At 40.4% G+C, this 20,266-nt stretch overlaps 1 protein-coding gene across 5 annotated transcripts; it reads right to left on the bottom strand.

The window, feature by feature from the left end:
• Positions 1–1,684: 1,684 nt before the first annotated feature.
• LOC119914766 (gastrula zinc finger protein XlCGF57.1-like) lies at positions 1,685–12,593 on the bottom strand. 5 transcript variants are annotated; one of them, XM_038734281.1, is made up of 4 exons: positions 11,890–12,593; positions 8,652–9,458; positions 4,382–5,419; positions 1,685–4,297 (listed from the first exon to the last, which is right to left on the bottom strand). In XM_038734281.1, the coding sequence occupies exons 1-4, from the start codon at positions 12,059–12,061 to the stop codon at positions 4,116–4,118; spliced, it is 2,199 nt and encodes a 732-aa protein (XP_038590209.1). In that variant the 5' UTR covers positions 12,062–12,593; the 3' UTR covers positions 1,685–4,115. The 5 variants fall into 5 exon arrangements, with proteins under 5 accessions (XP_038590209.1, XP_038590192.1, XP_038590200.1 ...); XM_038734264.1 differs by having other exon boundaries at positions 1,685–5,419; XM_038734272.1 differs by having other exon boundaries at positions 1,685–5,419; positions 8,736–9,458.
• Between the last annotated feature and the right edge of the window lie 7,673 nt (positions 12,594–20,266).

The following is a 20,266-nucleotide window of genomic DNA, read 5'->3' as shown; positions in this document are numbered from 1 at the left end:
CGCACAAAAATAATAAAATATTTACAAAATAAATATAAATAATCTATTTATATCTTAAGTAAACAGGGACACAAATACAATCCTGAAAATAATCATGGTTTGAAAAAATATTAAACTTATTTGGCTATATTTTAGATGCAAATGTCTTAAGGACGTGAAATTGGCCATGTACTAATGAAAAACCATTAAAAATAGTATGTTATTCTTTAGAAATAGTATTTTTATTATATATCATGCTAACAAGAACAATTGAATTAATAGCTTTAAGCTTTGGAAACACACTTTGGGATATTTTTGTAACTTCTACATACATCTCATCAAACGTTGCGGACCCAAATGGCACCTGTTTCATAGATGAACTGGCAACCTGTCCAGGGTGGACCCCGCCTATCGCCCGATGTCTGCTGGGATTGGCTCTAGTTTATCCCCGCGACCCTGTACGCAGGATAGGCGGTTGACGACCCCCCTCTTTTTTTTTTATTGGAGTCAGTAGTAATTATTTTTAATAATAAATATATTTATATTGCCTATGAAACTTATAATTAAATTGTAGCTCAATGATTTATAGGGTTCAGTTTGACTAATGGCACAACAATTTTTAAGGGTTGATACAGTATGTCTCTAAAATGCAGGAAATTAAGTTTTTAATATTTAAAATCTTCTGGGGGTGTACCCTCAGACCCCCCTATCAACTATTTCGTCAGTACATCCCCCCCCCCAAATACTAAGCCTATTTAAATATACTGTCTTGTTTTCATGGCCTCACTATTTGTGCAGTGTCAAGTCTAAGCCCTTAAAAGCAAGGATAGTGTATTGGTGAGGGGTGTCCGACCGATTTTGGTGGGCCGCCTGGGCCAAAAATGCCAGGGCCGATTTTTTGTCCCAGTCCAGCCCTGGCTGCATCTGACACATGCAGGGAGACAGAAATTATTAAACATGAAACAGACGTAGTCTATAATAATGCGTCGATTTGATGTGTTCTTATGAGCTATATGAAAATATCAGCCTTATTTTTTCAGCTCAGCTGTGTCGGCGTTTCCACATTAAAAGACTCAGGCACTGAATAAGTGGTCTTCCACCTCACTTTAAAAAAACTTTTCATCACTTCAAAAATTAGATTAATTTATTTAACACACTCAAAAGTGTTCCAAACATTGTTCTAAATTAACTTCATAAACCAATGAAACGAAAAATCCATTCATGCCATAACATGTGCTCAGATAGTGGCTGAAATACTGAATCTCAACATTTAGGCTGCTGAAAACTCACCTCATTACAACATGACCAATCACTGTGATAAGATAGCTACTAACTAGCCTCCATTAATATTAAAATGTATTTCAATATCCCTACCAAACTGATCATAATATTCAGCCTCACATGAGAAAAAATAAACTCATTTATTTTAATGGCTGCAACAGGCTGTGTGAAACAGACTGGGGCGTTTTCTCTTATAACCTGCTCCGGAGCAGGTTAGCCGTGGTACTGAAAACCCAGGGTTAATCCCTAAATTACCTGGGTAAGCTCAAACCTTGCTTCGTGGTACAGGCCCCTGCTCTATATGGAAAATGTGATGTGTAAACTTCTATGTTTTGGCGTTATACAAATTATTTTTTTTAAATGAAACTGAATGAAAGCCACATTTTTCTTGATAAATAACTTACAGGGTTAATTGATTGTCTGTTAATGTTGTTTATTTTGAGAAATACCATTGACTATCAACTACAAACACAGATCCAAAACCACAGAAAAGTCATCACAAATGTAAGAGTCACACTAAAAACTTTCACCATAGGTTAATGCGTTAAAAACTTCTTGAAATGTGTCAAATGGAAAAGCTTTTAAAAGTCAAATATTCAGCAACACCAGAGCCTCCCCACAGGGGAGAAGCCATATTCTTATATACAGTTTCAATTCAGTAAAAAATGTATAACCTCACAGTTCAGCAACAATCAAGTCAATTTATTTACATACATTACAATTATGTCTGAGCAACAGCACTTCTTATAACAATCAGTCTTGTACGTCTTAGAAATCTTTGTTTCACAGTGAGTGAATATTCCAGCGTCAGTAAATAAAGCTTTGAATAAAATGTCATCTTTTGGAATGATGTAAGAAATATATTTTATCCCAAGCACTGATAGAGTGTATCGAAGAAAGAACTGATATCAAGCATGAGGTTTAATCACACAGATTCCTAAAGCTGGCAAAGATAAAAGAATACTGTGTAAAAACAACTTGGTAATAAATCTGATACTGATTCAGCTCCTACTTGTAAAAATTGTTGGGTAGTTTGATTTATAAAAAAAATGTATTTTTATATACATTTTCTTATGTTGTGTGTGAAAAAAAGTAAAAAGTACAATATCTCCCTCTAAGATGTGGGCTTGACTCACAGACGTCTTTTGTATTACTTAGCAAATATTTTTGCACGTTAATCAAATGTCACTGATGTCCTAACATGTAACATTTATACGTAGTAGCTAGTCAACGTTGAGCTACATTTTGCCTATTATACATCCTACAGCATTAATTAAAGCCTCTCTGTGAAACAAAGATTGAAAGACGTAGAAGACAGACTGTTCTTAGAAATGCTGTTGCTGAAATCTAATGTAATGTATGTAAATACAGACTCACCTGTTGCAGAACTGTGAGGTTATAAATCTTTTTACTGAATTGAATATCTGTATATTTTGTAACAATACTGCTTCTCACCTGTGTGTACGCTCTGTGTGGTGTCTCTGAAATTCTGACTTGTAGTTAAAAGCTTTCCCATTTGTCATATTTGAAATACTTTTTTATGAAAAAACAAAGAAAGTTGCGTGACGCTGCGGAGAGCCTCCAGCTGCAATAGCACTGCAGCCATTAATTTTTATTTTTCTGTATCATGGAACATGCATAAAATCAGGTTTCGGATGAATCCAGACACTCCTGATTTTACGCATGATCCATGTTACTGAAAAATAGAAATAAATGGCTGCAGTGCTACCACAGCTGGCAAAAATAGAATATTGTCAACATTTTAGAGACCCCCAAAATGTCACAAATCATATTTTCTAGGGGAGCTCATGTCTTAAGAGAAGCCAAGCTCCTGCGTAGTTTGAACCTTGCTTCATGCCACACGCAGAATTTAACAGATAATTAAACAGTTAAATATTCAAATATGGGAACACCTAAAAATAAAATGAAACAACATAGTTATTTATATACATAGCAATTTCAGAATAAAAACTCAGATGATCAAGTCAAAGTCATACAAGATGCCCCACATATAGGTCTAGGCAAGTATACGCTTTTTGGCAACCATTTTGCTGTGTAATTACCCTTCTCTGATTAATGGCAGCCTACACACAGAACTTAACAGATAATTATCTGTATATAAGATAACATATAAAAAACAATATCTATGGCAACTGGTATCCGCAGTTTTTCTTTGCTCCGTGGTCAACTTAAACAGCAGCAACAAGATGATAATGTGTTAATCATTCTCACATAAAAAGTCTGACATTTAGGAAACACTATCCATCTCAACAGCATTTTAGCACCAAGCATCATCATGTAAAACGGAGTCCCTCCCTGGAGTCTTGTGCTGACAGCTTGATCCAGAATGTTGATAAGCAGGTCTCTGTAAAGATTTGGTCACAGCAGTCTCTGATTTTCCCATTTTGTCCGGTCCAGAGGCTTAGGAGCAGCGTTAAGTCCAAGCTGGGCCAACATAGCTCAGGGCCCGTATTTATTTACTCATAAATACACTGCTAAGAATTGACTTAAGAGTTAAAGAATTCTTGGCTCAAAGCTGCGCTTAAAATTTAGTTATCATGCATCTCAGTCCTAATTTAAATGAAGTGTAGGAATAAGTCTTAAGTGTCAGTCTTAGAGCTGATTCACGACACTTTGTTGAATATTTAAGAATATTCTCAGATAAATTCACATTTAATGGTGATGAGTTTACATTCAACACACATTTGACAATTTTTATATACACTTTACTTGTGGCTACAAGGTACTATCTTGTGGCCACGAGATGGCCTATCACGAGATACTATTTCGTGGACACAAAATTATTTTTCATCTGACAAATCAGATGAATCAACACATATTTCCGTCGTGAAAAGCTACAGCTTCTCACCTGTGTGTTCTTTTATGTGGATTTTCAATTGACTACTAACTATGAAAGCTTTCCCACATGTTTCACAAGAATACGGCTTCTGGCCTGTGTGGATTTTTATATGTCTTCTAAATCCTGAAGTGTCAGTGAATCTTTTCCCGCAGGTCTTGCAAAGGTACGGCTTCTCACCTGTGTGGATTCTTATATGTCTTTTAAATGCTGAAGTGTCACGGAATCTTTTCCCGCAGGTCTTGCAAAGGTACGGCTTCTCACCTGTGTGGGTTCTCAGGTGGAGTTTCAAGTGACCCCTTTGGCTAAAAGATTTACCACATGTTTCGCAAGAATACGGCATGTCACCTGTGTGTTCTTCTCTTATGTGGTTTTTCAATTGACCACAAACTCTGAAAGCTTTTCCACATGTTTCACAGGAATAAAGCTTCTCACCTGTGTGTTCTCTTCTCATGTGGTTTTTCAATTCACCACTAACTCTGAAATCTTTCCCACATGTTTCACAAGAAAACGGCTTCTCACCAGTGTGGGTTCTAATATGGAGTTGCAAGTGATTGCTGGTTCTGAAGTCTTTCCCACATGTTTTGCAAGAATACGGCTTCTCACCTGTGTGGGTTCTCATGTGGACTATCAAGGCACCTCTCCATCTAAAATAATTCCCACATGCTTTGCAATAATATGGCTTCTCACCTGTGTGGGTTCTTATATGGAGTTGCAAGTGATCCCTGGTTCTGAAGGCTTTCCCACATGTTTTACAAGAATACGGCTTCTCACCTGTGTGGGTTCTCATGTGGACTATCAAGGCACTTCTCCCTCTAAAACAATTCCCACATGTTTGGCAAGAATACGGCTTCTCACCTGTGTGAATTCTCCCGTGTCTCTGAAATTCTGACATGTATTGAAACCCTTTTCCACATGTCTCACATGTGAAAGAGTTTTTACCTGTATGGCAATTTTGTTTTGGCTCTGCATCTCTAGTTGATCCTGAGTCTTCATGCTCGCCTTCTTTCTGATCTTGGCTCTCAGCTACATGACAGTTGTGAGAGAGGAGCTGGTGGTCACTTTTCAGTTCTGCTTCACTGTGGTCACTTTCCTCATAAGTAGGAGTCAACATAAAGGTGTCAGTCTTCTGCTTCACTACAAGCTGCTCTCCCTCCTGACCGGTACAGAGTTCCTCCTGTTCCTCTTTAACTTGTGGAGGCTGTGGGTCCTCCTGGTCCAGACTGGGGATCCTCTCCTGAATACAGAGCTGCTGGTCAGCCAGAACCTCCTCCTCCACACAGACATGTTGCTGTGGGAGCTCTGGAGGGACAGAGAGAAAAAAAAAGGGACAGGCCAACATTACTACTGTGATGGGAATCCAAAAACATGCAGACACACAAGGAAATGAGTACCAGTATACATTTATTCATTTAGCTGACGCTTTTATCATAAGCGACTTACAATTGCTATACATGTCAGAGGTAGCCTCTGGAGCTACAAGGGGTTAAGTGTCTTGCTCTGGAGGGACACACTGGTGGCTGGGTCACACTGGGGGATTGAACCCAGGTCTATATAGTATATTAAACATTTTAGATTTTATATAAAATCGATCTCCTCTGTTTTGTGTTACTAATTTAATGAACCTTTCCTCACCTATCCTGTGTAACTTTATTTCGGGTTTCCAAACGATATCCAGCAGTCTGCGCTGACGATCGATCTCTTCCTCGTACTCGACGATAGTGTTTTTTTAAAAACTCAGCAGTTAGTCGCTCGTTGACATACTCTCTCAAACTCTCAACGGAAGACATTGTTGCTTCATTACAAATTAAATAACTAACGGTGCTATGACTACAATAACTTCTTCCAGCAAATTCACATGCTGCCCCCATCCAAAACTGCGAAATTTGGGAAAAACTATTTGAAAATCTAACTAACCAAAAGAAACAAATTCAAATCAGAGTTGTTGTTTTAAGTTTTCATCAGTCAGAAAGTTTTTACACAGAGCTGAAGTCGGTCTCCTCTTCTCCAAAACAAACGGAACAGCTTATTACAGCAAGTAATAAAGCTTGTTAAAAACCATGTTACTTTGACGCTCAGGAGACACAGACTTGAGTCTGGTCTGCAGCTCTTGTCAGCTGGAAATGTTTTAATAACCTTCCAAACTGTCGCGATTTTATGTTTGTGTTTTTCTTCTTCTCTATGCTGGAGTTATTTTATGTACTTGATGGCTTTATCCAGTTTGTTATTAAATTTGTAACAACCTTTATTGTGTAACTTCACAAAAAAAGCTGCTTTAATGGTCAAGGATAGCCTATAGATTTTCATTATATTCCAGTCAAATCTGATGTTCATTTATAAATGTTGCACATGGATAGTGGTTACCAAATAACGATGCCTGTCCATCGCTTTGTATGGCGTATAGGCCTATACATCAGCTAGTTTATTTGCATAATCTTCATAGGTCTCCATGCACACAACAATGGGCTGAAGGAACCTTTAGTTCCTCGAAAAGAGATCCAGGAACTTTTGGTGGCAACATGGCTTAAAATGACAAATCCGAAGACCTAAAACGGAGAAGTCTGAAAACGCTGCCGACCAGATTTTTGTTTTAAAACTCCTGGGGGAACGTATTAGTGCGGACAGGCGAAAATAGAGAACTTAAAAACGATGAGGCAGAGACATCCTTATTGGGTCTTATCAGTTTTAGATTTGGTGTTTTTATTAATATTTTTTACGGTTCAAATAGCACTTGTAGCATACACTTGTACTGTACTGGAGATCAATTCTTATAAACAGCTAAAACGCTGGTGTGGACGAAGATTGTATTCGTTTTAAAAGTAGTGTGGATTTTGCCTAAGTGAGCACTGTGAAGAGCAGAGGTGAAAGAACACAGCCTTGAAGGGAACCCGTGCTGATGGTCTGGGAGTCAGTGGACCTTTCCGGAAGTATTTGCTACTCCCTCTCCCTACCTACTTCCATTCCGTTTGCGCATCCGCCACATTGAGCGCCATCCGTAACCGATGAAGGCAGAGTTGTAGTGGGTTATTAAACCCTCCAATGCTGGCTTTTTGAAGATGTGTAACAATCTTTGCTGCACGATGGGGGACCTTTCTTTCAAATGTAAGTTCCGTGTGACTACACCCGTGAACATGTAGGATTTTTATATTCTGTAACTACACTTATATTTCTATATCACTATACAGAGGTTAACAACACAGCCCAAAGGTTATATTGTGTTAAGTAAATACAAAAATGCTCTTGTCTAATAGACAATAATCTCTGGTAAAACAACCAATTATCACAATTATCCATCTTCAGCCAAAACAAAAGTAGGCCTACACAAAACAACTGAATGAACAACTAGATGGCGGTGTCACGTAACAAAGGCATTAAGAAAACTATTTATATCTACACATTTTACCTATTTTAATTGATTTAGTATTATTCAGACCATATAATGCTTCAATAAAAAGTTTGACTTCTATTTTGAAACGTATTTGTGGATTCTTTTTAGACCATTTTTATTTGTGAATGTAGCATTTTTTTATATAAGATAAAGATGATCGTAATACGTAAGCTAGTCTTTTACAATCAATATCAATCTTTATAAGAGATAATGTCTCTTTTTCATAAATAGCTTAAGTCAAAATCTAAAAGCAATATTTTAAATCTAACCAAAATAATTTATACATAAACATAAGAAAATTACAAATGTTATCAGTTTCGTTATTGTAGAACACACAATTTTCCTTAACATCAATCCTGAATCTTATGAATTTTAATACAACTGTTTGTTTGATACACATATGCAGCAGATAGTGCCGTCAGATCCTATTCACGCAAGGCAAAGGGTAGTTCGTCTGAAAGTTGGCAACTGTATTTATACTCTACGCCTTAAGCCTAATTCACACTACACGATTTTAAGCCCGATTTACCGGTCAGCGACTTTCATTCATTCAACCATATTTTTTGTCTTTATAATTGGTATCTTTACAATAAACAACAGCTGTTTCATGTGCAGGTTCGCGTCATTTCCCGTTTTACATGCGTTTTCTTGACAAAACGTGGTTTGGAGACCAGCGTCGTGTGACAGAGTTGTTGTCAGCTCACGCAGTGTGTGACCCCGTCACTGATCAGTCACGTAGTGTGAACGCCACAATGACTTCAAGACTCCGGTCACAAGACGGAAAGTTGTGTTTCGGCCAACGCTGAAAGTTGTGTAGTCTGCACGAGGCATTAAGAGAACTTGATTTGGCAGTGAGGAGTGGGTCTGTAGTGGTCTTGAGGTGGAGCAACACATCATGCACAAAAGACTTCATAACCACAGAGGTATATTAATTCTTATATGTTTTCAAGTATGCAATGTCAGTAAAACTTTTACCACAAGTACTACAATTATGCAGCTCTTTACTTCTGAATTCTTGAGTTTTGACCACAAACCTCTAGAACCGAATTGTCTCCCACAAGATTACTTGTCTGTATGCTACCTTCTGTGCCGTGTCAAATCAGACGCATCAACAATCTTTCCTCATGCAAAGCTACAATTTCTCACCTGTGTGTTCTCCTCTTCCGTGCTTTTTCAAGAGTACAGTTGTGAAAGCCTTCCCACATGTTTCACAAGAATATGGCTTCTCACCTGTGTGGGTTCCTTTATGTCTTTTTAATGATGAAGTGTCAGTGAATCTTTTCCCGCAGGTCTTGCAAAGGTACGGCTTCTCACCTGTGTGGATTCTTATATGTCTTTTAAATCCTGAATTGTCACTGAATCTTTTCCCGCAAGTCTTGCAAAGGTACGGCTTCTCACCTGTGTGGGTTCGCACGTGGACTTTCAAGTGACAACTCCGGCTAAAAGATTTCCCACATGTTTTGCAAGAATACGGTTTCTCACCAGAGTGGGTTCTTCTATGGCATAGCGTATTGTTTTGGCTCTGCATCTCTACTTGATCCTGAGTCTGATCTTGGCTCTCAGCTACATGACAGTTGTGAGAGAGGAGCTGGTGGTCACTTTTCAGTTCTGCTTCACTGTGGTCACTTTCCTCATAAGTAGGAGTCAACATAAAGGTGTCAGTCTCCTGCTTCACTACAAGCTGCTCTCCCTCCTGACCGGTACAGAGTTCCTCCTGTTCCTCTTTAACCTGGTGAGGATCTGGGTCCTCCTGGTCCAGACCGGTAAAGGTATCAGTCTCCTGCTTCACTACAAGCGGCTCTCCCTCCTGACTGGTACAGAGTTCCTCCCGTTCCTCTTTAACCTCTGGAGGCTGTGGGTCCTCCTGGTCCAGACCAGGGATCTTCTTGTGAATACAGAGCTGCTGGTCAGCCAGAACCTCCTCCTCCTTACAGACATGTTGCTGTGGGAGCTCTGGAGGGACAGAGAACAAGAGGAACAGGCTAACGTTATTACTGTCAGTGTTTCCCCTGTATGAATTCAGGAGCGCTGTTGCAACATTAAGCCGCTACTAAAATTTCCCACGATCTCTAATCAACGCGCTACTAATGTTTTCACTCGCACAATGTGCGAGCACAGTTACTCTAAACACTTGGCTAGCTTCCTCTCCTCATTCTTCAAAGAACATCTACATGACAGGTTCTGTTATGAGCGAGTGTTTGATTGTCCGAGAGGCAGAAAGTGACAGTGAATGCGAGGAAAATATTCTGCCAGGGTGGTGATGGTGCTGTGGATAAGACACCTGGGTTTGAATCCACTGTGAGACACTGAGCAAGACTCCTAGTTTCTCCTTTGTGACCTCTGACACATAGCAATTGTAAGTCACTTTGAATTAATAAATGTAAATGTACAGTGTCGGTTACAGTGTGTCAGCTTCTCAAGAAAAGCCTGTCTCTTGTTCCCCAAATAGCTGGAAAAGTGAAGCGCTAGCAAACATCTCCCCTCCCCTTTAGGCTGAGCAAAGTTGAAATTACCCAAACGTCTTTTGGCTGCTATGTAACTTAACATTAGCTACATTTATAGGAAGTATGCCTGCTAGTAGTTGCATTTCATTACTGCCTATTTTTCAAGTGTTGAGAACATTTGGTACAAGCTTAGACTAAGCCTACAGCTCTGTCACATACACAGAATGTACACATTAACTATTTTTTAAATCATTTTTCGGACTGGTTGTTAGGAAAAGAAAGTGGTGACTGTGTAGGAGCTGAGGTTTTGTAAAGCAAGTTAGGGATGCAAACAAGTCTCTTTTAAGTTAATGAGGAGACGTTTCTTTTGAATTTTATAATGCAAATTAAATAGTTGTATTTAAGGGAGGTGGTTCTCATATTGCCTATTTTTCATATTAATTTCTACAGATAAATGTGAAATGCTGTAAATTAAGACACAAAAGGCATGAAAGTCCTATCTAGAATGATTCGGAGGTTGTATTAACAAGGTTTCCATAGGCTTAAAAGGTGAGGCCCAAAAAGGCTTGGGTGCTGTGCCATGAATTTAAAATCAGATCTGTGGAGAGAGCACAAAAACTAAGTAACTTCCAAAAGACAAATTCTTCAGCAAGTTTAGTCCTTAGCTTTTTGTTTGTTTATTTTTTATCTGCTCTTACTTTTCCAACTATTTGTTCACAGATACGGTAAAAATAATGGTCCCAAATGATGTGAAATTGCATATTTGCATTGGTAAAAGTAAAGTTTTCTTGGGGGAGGACCCCCAAATCCACCCCCCAGGAAAATGTATAAAATTACGAGTTTAATACTGAAAATCTTCCCAAGAGCCCTCCCTTCTATCTTTAATCACCAAAAATTTCTTCAAAATAATATTGAAATAACTACTGGTTTTGAAATGTATTGTCACACCCCTAATCTGAGCCCTTATGTCCCTACCACTTTTGTGACGGTTAAATTGTTAAACTTGTTCCTCTGCATGAATGGTTCTGATTATTGACAAGTTAGAACTTAGCATTAAGAAATAAGAGACTAACTCTCAGAGAAGATGGATGGTTTGAAAGAGGTGTCAAGGAAGCCATCTACACCAGGGTTGAGAAGCCGTCATTGAACAGGGGAGGGGGTCTACGCCACCACTTATCCCCCACTTACAATGCTGTCCTTTCATCACTTCCCAGGAAACTCAACAAACGTAACCTATTGGCCTCAGGTGAAGATACCAACGATGGTCGTTCAGTCTTGGCCACAGGTAGTCTCGACGACTGTAACGACTGTCGTCACAGCAACAAGGAACACTAACGAACCAGCGGTATCGATGACCCGGGCCAACGACCCCACTGAGGTTAAATAGCTGAGTTTCCCTGCCAGTCAGTCAGAACTGAAGAAGTCCTTTGGATGAGGGACGAAACGTCTTCCAGTAGCTTCAACCAAGTCCAGTTGCCCTTCATTTTAACCTTCGTTGGATAACTATGACCTGGATGACTGAGAATCTTCATAGACAAGCTTAATATTCGTTATACTTGAAAGTATAACGAATATTAAGCTAATACACACGCCAACACATGAATGGACAATACTGGCACCTATTTTGTTCCACTTCATGCACTGGGTATGTTAAACATTTTGAATTTCATATAAATCGAATTCTTCTGTTCTGTGTTAAAATAATACAAAAACTTATTCCCGCCACTGTGATGAAAAAAGGTTCTGTAAGTAGGCTAATTATAACAAGACTTTCTCAGAATATTGACTTAGTACCTCAAAATCATTATATGGAGATACTAAGATTTTATTTATAGATACTAACTCAAAATGTTTAGTTTTTTCATTACAGTGATTTATATGACGTTTTCCCATCACAGTGGCGGGAATGGGCTTCTATAATATAACGAATCTTTCCTCACCTATCCTGTGTAACTTTATTTCGGGTTTCCAAACGATATCCAGCAGTCTGCGCTGACGATCGATCTCTTCCTCGTACTCGACGATAGTGTTTTTAAAAACTCTGAATATTTCTTCTGCAGCAGCAGTTAGTCGCTCGTTGACAAACTCTCTCAAACTCCCAACTGAAGACATTGTTGTTTCATAAATAATTAGCGGTGCTACGACTACAATAACTCATTCAAAGAATTCAATACACGCGGCTAACGCTGGCGCTTGTATTGTTTACTTCCGCCGGATGTCACACTGTTAGATTCCGACAATGGAAGTGCGGGAGCTTTTCGTTCCGCTTTATAATATTCCAGTTATGCCTAGAGAATTTGTATTTGACGCCATTCCATCAGGCACAATGCTTTTTAGAAATACTGGCAGCCCTCCACCTACTTCTGTCTCAGGTGTGGCTGAATCACCAGTTGGAAAAATCTGTTTTTCTCAACTTCCTCAAAATAATAATAATAATAATAATAATAATAATAATAATAATAATAATAATAAACAGTCTCTGAGTAGTCTTCTGGTTTATTAGAAAACCAAGATGGCCGTCCCGGGATTACCCTCAGTAGTGTTTTTTGTGTTTTTGTTAATTAACGTTGTTTTCTGCCGTCCCTCTCTGGAAACTTTTACCAGAGAAGAGCTCTTAAACATTGGACTTTCAACTGCTCTATTCCAACGCTCTTTATTGACCCTGGAACTTTCCCAGAGTTATTAGTTGGAGGAGCGGCAGCTCTGTTTGGGATCCTTTGAAAACAGGACAGGGGAAAACGTGCAGGCGCGCTGGTTAAGCTGAGACAGCGGGGATTTCACGCTGCGCTCCCTTCAATCCACCTGCCGAATGTCTGCTCTCTGGCCAACAAAATGGACGAACTGCTGCTCCTCAACAGAACTAATTCGGACTTCTGCAGATCTGCTGCCTTTTCTGTTTCACCGAATCCTGGCTAACTGAGCGCATCCCGGACAGCGCACTTCATCTACTGGTATTTAATCTCATCTGCGCAGATCGCGAAAGGGAGCTCACAGGAAACAGTGTTTGTTTCTATATAAACAAAGGTTGGTGCACAGATGTCACAGTGTTGAAGAAATCATGCAGGCCTCAATTAGAGACATTATTGATAAACTGTAAACCGTTTTATTCAGCGCGGGAGTTTTCCTCGTTTGTCCTGGTCACTGTTTACATTCCACCTCAGGCCTGTGTTAGTGAGGGGTTACTACACCTGGCCGACCAGATAACTAACGTGGAGAAAAAACATCCAGACTCCCTGCTCATTGTTTTTGGGGACTTTAACAAATCAAACCTCAGTCATGAACTTCCAAAATACAGACAGCATATTAAGTGCCCCACCAGGGACATTAACACACTGGACAACTGCTACACAACATTAAAGGACGCCTATCGCTCTGTTCCCCATGCAGCCTTAGGACTCTCTGATCACTGTCTGGTTCATCTTATCCCAACACACAGGCAAAAACTGAAATCTGCTAAACCTGTTGTAAAGACAGTGAAAAGATGGACCAACGAGTCAAAGCTGGAGTTACAGGCCTGCTTTGACTGCACTGACTGGAGTGTTTTTGATGCTGCAGCCACTGACCTGGACGAACTAACTGACACTGTGACATCTTACATCAGTTTTTGTGAGGACATGTGTGCCGAATAAAACCTTACATATATACAAACCATACAACAACCAAAAACCCTGGTTCACAGCGAAACTCAGGCAGCTTCGTCAGACCAAGGAGGAAGCCTTCAGAAGTGGGGACAGAGTCCTGTACAACCAGGCCAGGAACACTCTGACTAAATAGGTTAGAGCTCCAAAGAGGTGCTATGCTCAAAAGCTAAATAACCGCTTTGCAGCCAACGACCCTGCGTCAGTGTGGAGAAGCCTACGGACACTCACAAACTACAAGAGACCATCCCCCAACACTGCTGGTACTCAACGACTGGCAGACAAGCTGAATGGTTTCTACTGTAAGGAAAAGCAAGGCAAGTTTATTTGTATAGCACATTTCAACAAGAAGGTAATTCAAAGTGCTTTACATAAAACACAAAAGCAACAGGGAAATATAAAAAAAAAGTTTAAAAGCAACATAGGGAAATTGAAAAAATACACATTAAATAATAATAAAAGTTACAGTGCAGTGTAAAATATTTAATTAAAAGCAATGGTAAAAAGCTAAAAACAAAGAAAAAGAAAACAATACAATAAAACAAACAGTAAATGTTACAGTGCAGTGTAAGTTATCAATCTACTAGTTAAAGGCAGTGGTAAAAAGAAAAATCTTAAATATTTAATTAAAAGCAATGGTAAAAAGGAAAGTCTTCAGTCTTAATTTAAAAGAACTGACAGTTTCAGCAGACCTGCATTTATCTGAGAGTTTGTTCCATATATACGGAGCATAATAACTGAACGCTGCTTCTCCTTGTTTGGAATTGACTCTGGGGACAGAAAGCAGACCTGCCCCAGATGACCTGAGAGGTCTGGATGGTTCGTAACGAAGCAGAAGATCAGAAATGTACAGCAGGATTTTGAAATGAATTGTTTGACAGACAGGAAGCCAATGTAAAGACCTCAGAACTGGAGTGATGTGATCCACCTTGGTCTTAGTGAGGACTCAAGCAGCAGCGTTCAGAATCAGCTGCAGCTGTCTGATGGATTTCTTAGGGAGCCCTGTAAGGACACCGTTACAGTAGTTGAGTCGACTGAAGATAAATCCATGGATAAGTTTTTCCAGGTCTTGCTGAGACATAAGTCCTTTAATCCGTGATATATTCTTCAGGTGATAGTATGCTGACTTTGTAATTGTCTTAATGTGGCTCCTCAATTTCAAGTCTGAGTCCATGACTACACCAAGATTTCTGGCTTGATTTGTGGTTCTTAACATTACAGACTGAAGTCGAGCACTGACTTTCAATCGTTCCTCCCTGGCTCCAAAAACAATAACCTCAGTTTTATCTTTGTTCAATGGAAGAAAATTCCGGCACATCCAGCCGTTGACCTGCTCAATACAGTTACTCAGCACCCGTATGGGATCATAGTCCCTTGGTGAAATGGTTATGTAAATCTGTGTGTCATCTGCATAATTATGGTAACATATTTTGTTGTTTTTCATAATCTGAGCCAGTGGAAGGTTTGAAAAGCCCAGAGTCACACCTCTCCCCCACTCCAACGCCATCTTCAAACAGTCACCTTCCCCCTCTAACCTCTCACCTGCACTCAAGATCTGTGAAGAGGACGTGAGCCACCTCTTCCAAAGGCAGAAGATCAGGAAGGCTCCTGGACCTGACGGTGTGTCTCCATCCTGCCTGAAAATCTGTGCAGACCAGCTGGCCCCCATCTTCACTCAGATCTTCAACAAATCACTGGAGCTGTGTGAAGTTCCCTCCTGCTTCAAACGCTCCACAATCATCCCGGTCCCAAAAAACCCCTCCATCTCTGGACTAAATGACTACAGGTCTGTCGCCCTGACATCTGTAGTCATGAAGTCCTTTGAAAGACTGGTGTTGGCCCACCTGAAGGACATTACAAGCCCCCTGCAGTACTGTGCAGTTTGCCTACAGGGCTAACAGGTCTGTGGATGATGCTGTGAACTTGGGTCTGCATTACATCCTGCAACACCTCGACTCTCCAGGGACATATGCAAGGATCCTGTTTGTGGACTTCAGCTTGGCGTTCAACACCATCCCGGACATCCTCAGCACCAAACTCACCCAGCTGACTGTGCCAGCCTCCACCTGTCAGTGGATCACAGACTTCCTGACTGACAGGAGTCAGCAGGTGAGGCTGGAAAACCTCATATCCAGCACCCGGACTATCAGCACTGGCGCCCCCCAGGGGTGTGTGCTCTCCCCACTGCTCTTCTCCCTCTACACCAATGACTGCACCTCAGGAGACCCATCTGTCAAACTCCTGAAGTTCGCTGACAACACAACGGTCATCGGCTTCATCCTGGACAGTGATGAGTCGGCCTACAGATGGGAGGTTGATCAGCTGGCTCTCTGGTGCGGCCAGAACAACCTGGAGCTTAACACGCTCAAAACTGTGGAGATGACCGTGGACTTCAGGAGGAGCCCCCCCACTCTGCCCCCCATCACCATACTCAACAGCCCTGTGTCTGCTGTGGAATCCTTCAGGTTTCTGGGTTCCACTATATCCCAGGACCTGAAGTGGGAGCCCAACACTGACACCATTATCAAGAAGGTCCAGCAGAGGATGTACTTCCTGCGTCAGCTCAACCTGCCTAAGGAGCTGCTGATCCAGTTCTACACAGCCATCATCCAGTCTGTTCTCTGCACCTCCATCACTGTCTGGTTTGGATCTGCCACCAAAAAGGACAGGAGCAGACTACAACGGACAGTCAGGACTGCAGAAAAAATGTTGCTGTTATAGAAGTCAAAGTAAAGAAAACATGTAGGCCTACTTCAATAAATGTATTAATTCTGATGGCAAAATTGCACATTCATAAATGTAAATTATGCAGTACAAAAACCAATTTTGTACTATTTCTCCATGACGTTTTGCATTTTATCAATTTAATTTCTGGCTTCAACAACAAAAACTTTTTTAATAGCCTATAAGCTTCCCCTGGCAAAGCTTTATGTACTGTTGTGTATATCTTTGTAAGTCATATCTGAATTGTAACCCCCTTTTTCCAACAAAGAAGTTTTTTGTTCCACTTACTTCTTCTTCTTCTTCTTCTTCCCTGGGTACATGGTGGATCGCAACAAACTTGTTTAGGTGCATACTGCAACTCGCTGTACCGAAGTGTGTAATATCAAGGCTTATACAGTACTTCAGGTTAGATTAAGTAAGATAAAAATAAACAAATAAAAACAAAACTCAACAAATAAAAAAAGCAAAACAAAAAAATTATGTTACGATCTAATCCTGTAGAATTGAGAATAATAAGAGTTTTGCAGCACTCTCTCATTTTCTCACTCATCCCTAGAATCGCTTTTAAGGCCCCATCCACACTACTACGTTTTAGTTTACAAACCGAGAATTAAAACGAATACGATCTCCGTCCACACCAGTGCTTTAGCTGTGTATCAGAGTTGATCTCCGTCCATATTAAAAATGACTGAAAACGCACATCTATTGACGGGCAAAAACGGAGGACTTTAGAAATGATGACGCAGACGCTCACGCTCGGCTCTCTGATTGGGTCTTATAAGTCATGCAAAGCAGAAACACAATGCTACTTTTTATAAAAATATTTTGTACCCTGCAAATAACACTTAGGCCTATCTGCCTACACTTGTAGGCTACTGTGCAACGGCTCCCAGTCTGTTTTCCGCCGCCGCACACACGTGTTACATCTTTGTTTTTGCCGTTTTAGTCTGGACGGGAGGTGCAAACGTAGCAAAAGGTTTCTCTTTTAATTTGAAAACCCAGTAGTGTTGATGGGGCCTAAATTCCATCCACGTCCTAATTCATCATGTCACACAAGATGTTTCTCTCAGAAACATTTTCAGGAACATTACAAACCTCACATTTATCAGAGACACATTTTTCCATTAAATAAAGAGTTGATTTTAATCCAGTATGTCCAAATCTTAATCTTGAAAAAACACTTAATCTTTTTTGCATTAACCTTTGATAACCTACTCCTTATGGTGTGTTCCCACCGAAAGAGAATTTAATATTCGCTTTGCTTTACTCACGCGAGTTTGACCGCTGGACATTTTGAGTGTTCACATACACGCGTTTTAAGCGAATAAACACAGCCCGGATGGCAACTTTCAAAATACTTGTTTTCTGAATGGAGTTCAGATTGATCAGGGCAATGCTATGCTAACCTGTTCACGGTAAGGTACAACGACAGCTGGAATAAAGTTACAGACAGCAGAAATGCAATTGCGTGCAGCCCTGTCCAGAGGAAAGGAAAGGAAATAAAAATTCTGCAATTCAGATGGGGAGGTTATATAAAGACAAGAACTGAGCCCAAGGAAAGCTCAGAACTGAAAGTCAGAATAGATTCATTAAGGATCTGATTAAACTAATTATTGATGACTGATGAAAGAAATCACAAGAACAAATCAACTGATTATTTCTTCTTTAACTGAGGTACAAGTCACAGAATACATTCCGGCTGATCTAGTCCTGGATTCCGCTCCTCCTCCAGTATGCTCCAGTCTGTGATCCAGTCCAGTAAGAAGAGTATGCCATGGTGCTGCTGAAATTAAAGAAAGAGTAAAAGTCAGATAAAGAGACATTGGCTCTCCATCCAGATTCCCAGAGAAAGAAATGCCAGGAAAAAGAGCAATATTGACAATCAGGACATTGTTTTGTTAGGACACTTCCTTCACTCTCACGTGACCAGCCTGACTGAAACCTTTGACAGCTCCACAGACACAGCTGGAGCAGTTTGGATAAGGTTGTCAAAAAGTATGGCCCATGATAACTGAGATAAACACAGCGATGAGAAAATCAGATCAAGCTGGACTTCCACAAGATCAGCATTACGATAAGAAAATATGTTCCTTTCTTATTCAACATCATTAGCATCATATGTCACTCCAGCCAGACAAGAAGGAAAGTGTGGTGTCCGAACAATAATGCTGCGATGATGTGTTGAGAAGAAATCCGCTTGACACTGTTCTTGGTTATAAAAGTTTATTACATCAAAGAATTCAGCATCAATTACAAGCTCTGCAGCAGCTTGGAGAGTGACCCAGCCCGATGACCACTCTGTCTCTCTGTACATCGAACACAGCTTATATAGGACATGTTTAGGTCTCTGCTAAAAACCATATAAGGGCACGGTGCTGTAAAATAAGTGTAACCATCTATTAGACACCACAGAAGGGTACAGTCCCTTCATACACACTAATCTCTTTATACACACTAATCACTTTATACCTAATCTCTACTTCCCCTAACACTGCACCCATCAATCATTACCTCCCCATAAGGGTTCACTGTCCCACTCACCAGCTGCAGAGCATTATGTTAAACTGTAATGGCCGGATGCACGTAATGGCCAGATGCACATATGTTATACACCACAAAAGCAGGTTGAAGTACGTTGGGTACAACAATGGACAAATGCACAGAATCCAGAATTACCACTGGACTAAGTTCTGCTCGCATGATGCAGGCCAGAAGCTGAACAGCAAGAACAGACCGAATCATGTAGGACTCTCCTAGTCTGCATGGCCATCACCTTAGGACTACAGTAGTCTGAAACGAGACGCAATGAGACCCTAAAAGTTCTGAGTTTGAGTAGTCCAGAGACTGCTGCTGGAGTAATGAAGAGTTGTAAGACACAGCATGTCACATCATGCAAGACAGACAGCACGACAGAGCCTGCTAACCATACAGAAGATCAACACGAAGACAGCTGTCAAAAGAAAATAATTACTGTACTGTATCAAACCATCCTGGTACGAAGAAATGGACAGTACAGTGGAAGAGGGCGAAGATAAGGGAAAAGTGGACATTGGGAAAGAGATGTTGCACAATTTCTAAAACAGACTGGCAAGAAAAAAAGAGAAGACAAATGGACTGAGCTGGACCGCAGGACGGACGCTAGTGACAGGATCCAGCCAAACACACACACTGGGTGAGTTACAACTTCTCACCGATGAAGTAAAAATCTCAAGCACATTGAAACTAAATTGAATACCATATTAAGATCTTAGTAAGTAATACTAAACTTTAACATTCAAGGTTTGTAATGAATATGGAGCACAAAGGGGTTGGGAAATTATTAGAGTAATGATCTGGTCAAGCCTAGCAGGTGACATCATTGCTATGTTGTCTGTTTAAAAGTGCCCAAGAAGAGGGGCAGATGTTGTAAATATGGTACTATGTGGTGTGTGATATTCAGATTTTGATGAAACATGACAAAACACTTATTTTGGTAATCAGAGCACTGGGAGTGGGGAAAGTGGGTGACTTCTAAGAGAGAAACACACATGCACACAAACACCCCTGCTGCTGCATGCAAGGGGTAGGCAGAAACACACACACATACACAGACTTTTAAATACATTCCACTGCACAGTAGTCTACACAGTTGTGGTGGACAGATGAGATTATAGATAAATTATGGCCAAATAATTTAGGGACAGTTAAAGAGACATAGACAGAGAAAAAGTTTGTCTATTTTACTATTTATTGCAAAATATTATCTGGACACAGGGAGTCGCTGCTGTTGTGTTGTTTCTTTATCTTTTTCAACTTTGGGCCACTCAGCAGCAGTCCAGTCCTTTTTGTCTTTAGCCCAGGCGAGATGCTTCTGGCGCTGTGTCTTGTTCAAGAGTGGCTTGACACAAGGAATGCGACAGCTGAAATCCATGTCTTGCATACGTGGTTGTTCTTGAAGCACTGACTCCAGCTGCAG

The sequence above is a fragment of the Micropterus salmoides genome, unplaced genomic scaffold (assembly GCF_014851395.1).
Source record: "Micropterus salmoides isolate LMB-PRFRI ecotype aquatic unplaced genomic scaffold, ASM1485139v1 Ms_hic_scaffold_1, whole genome shotgun sequence".
Classification (NCBI taxonomy): domain Eukaryota; kingdom Metazoa; phylum Chordata; class Actinopteri; order Centrarchiformes; family Centrarchidae; genus Micropterus; species Micropterus salmoides.
Note: the sequence above shows the minus strand (reverse complement) of the source record. Positions and strands in the feature narration are given on the sequence as shown.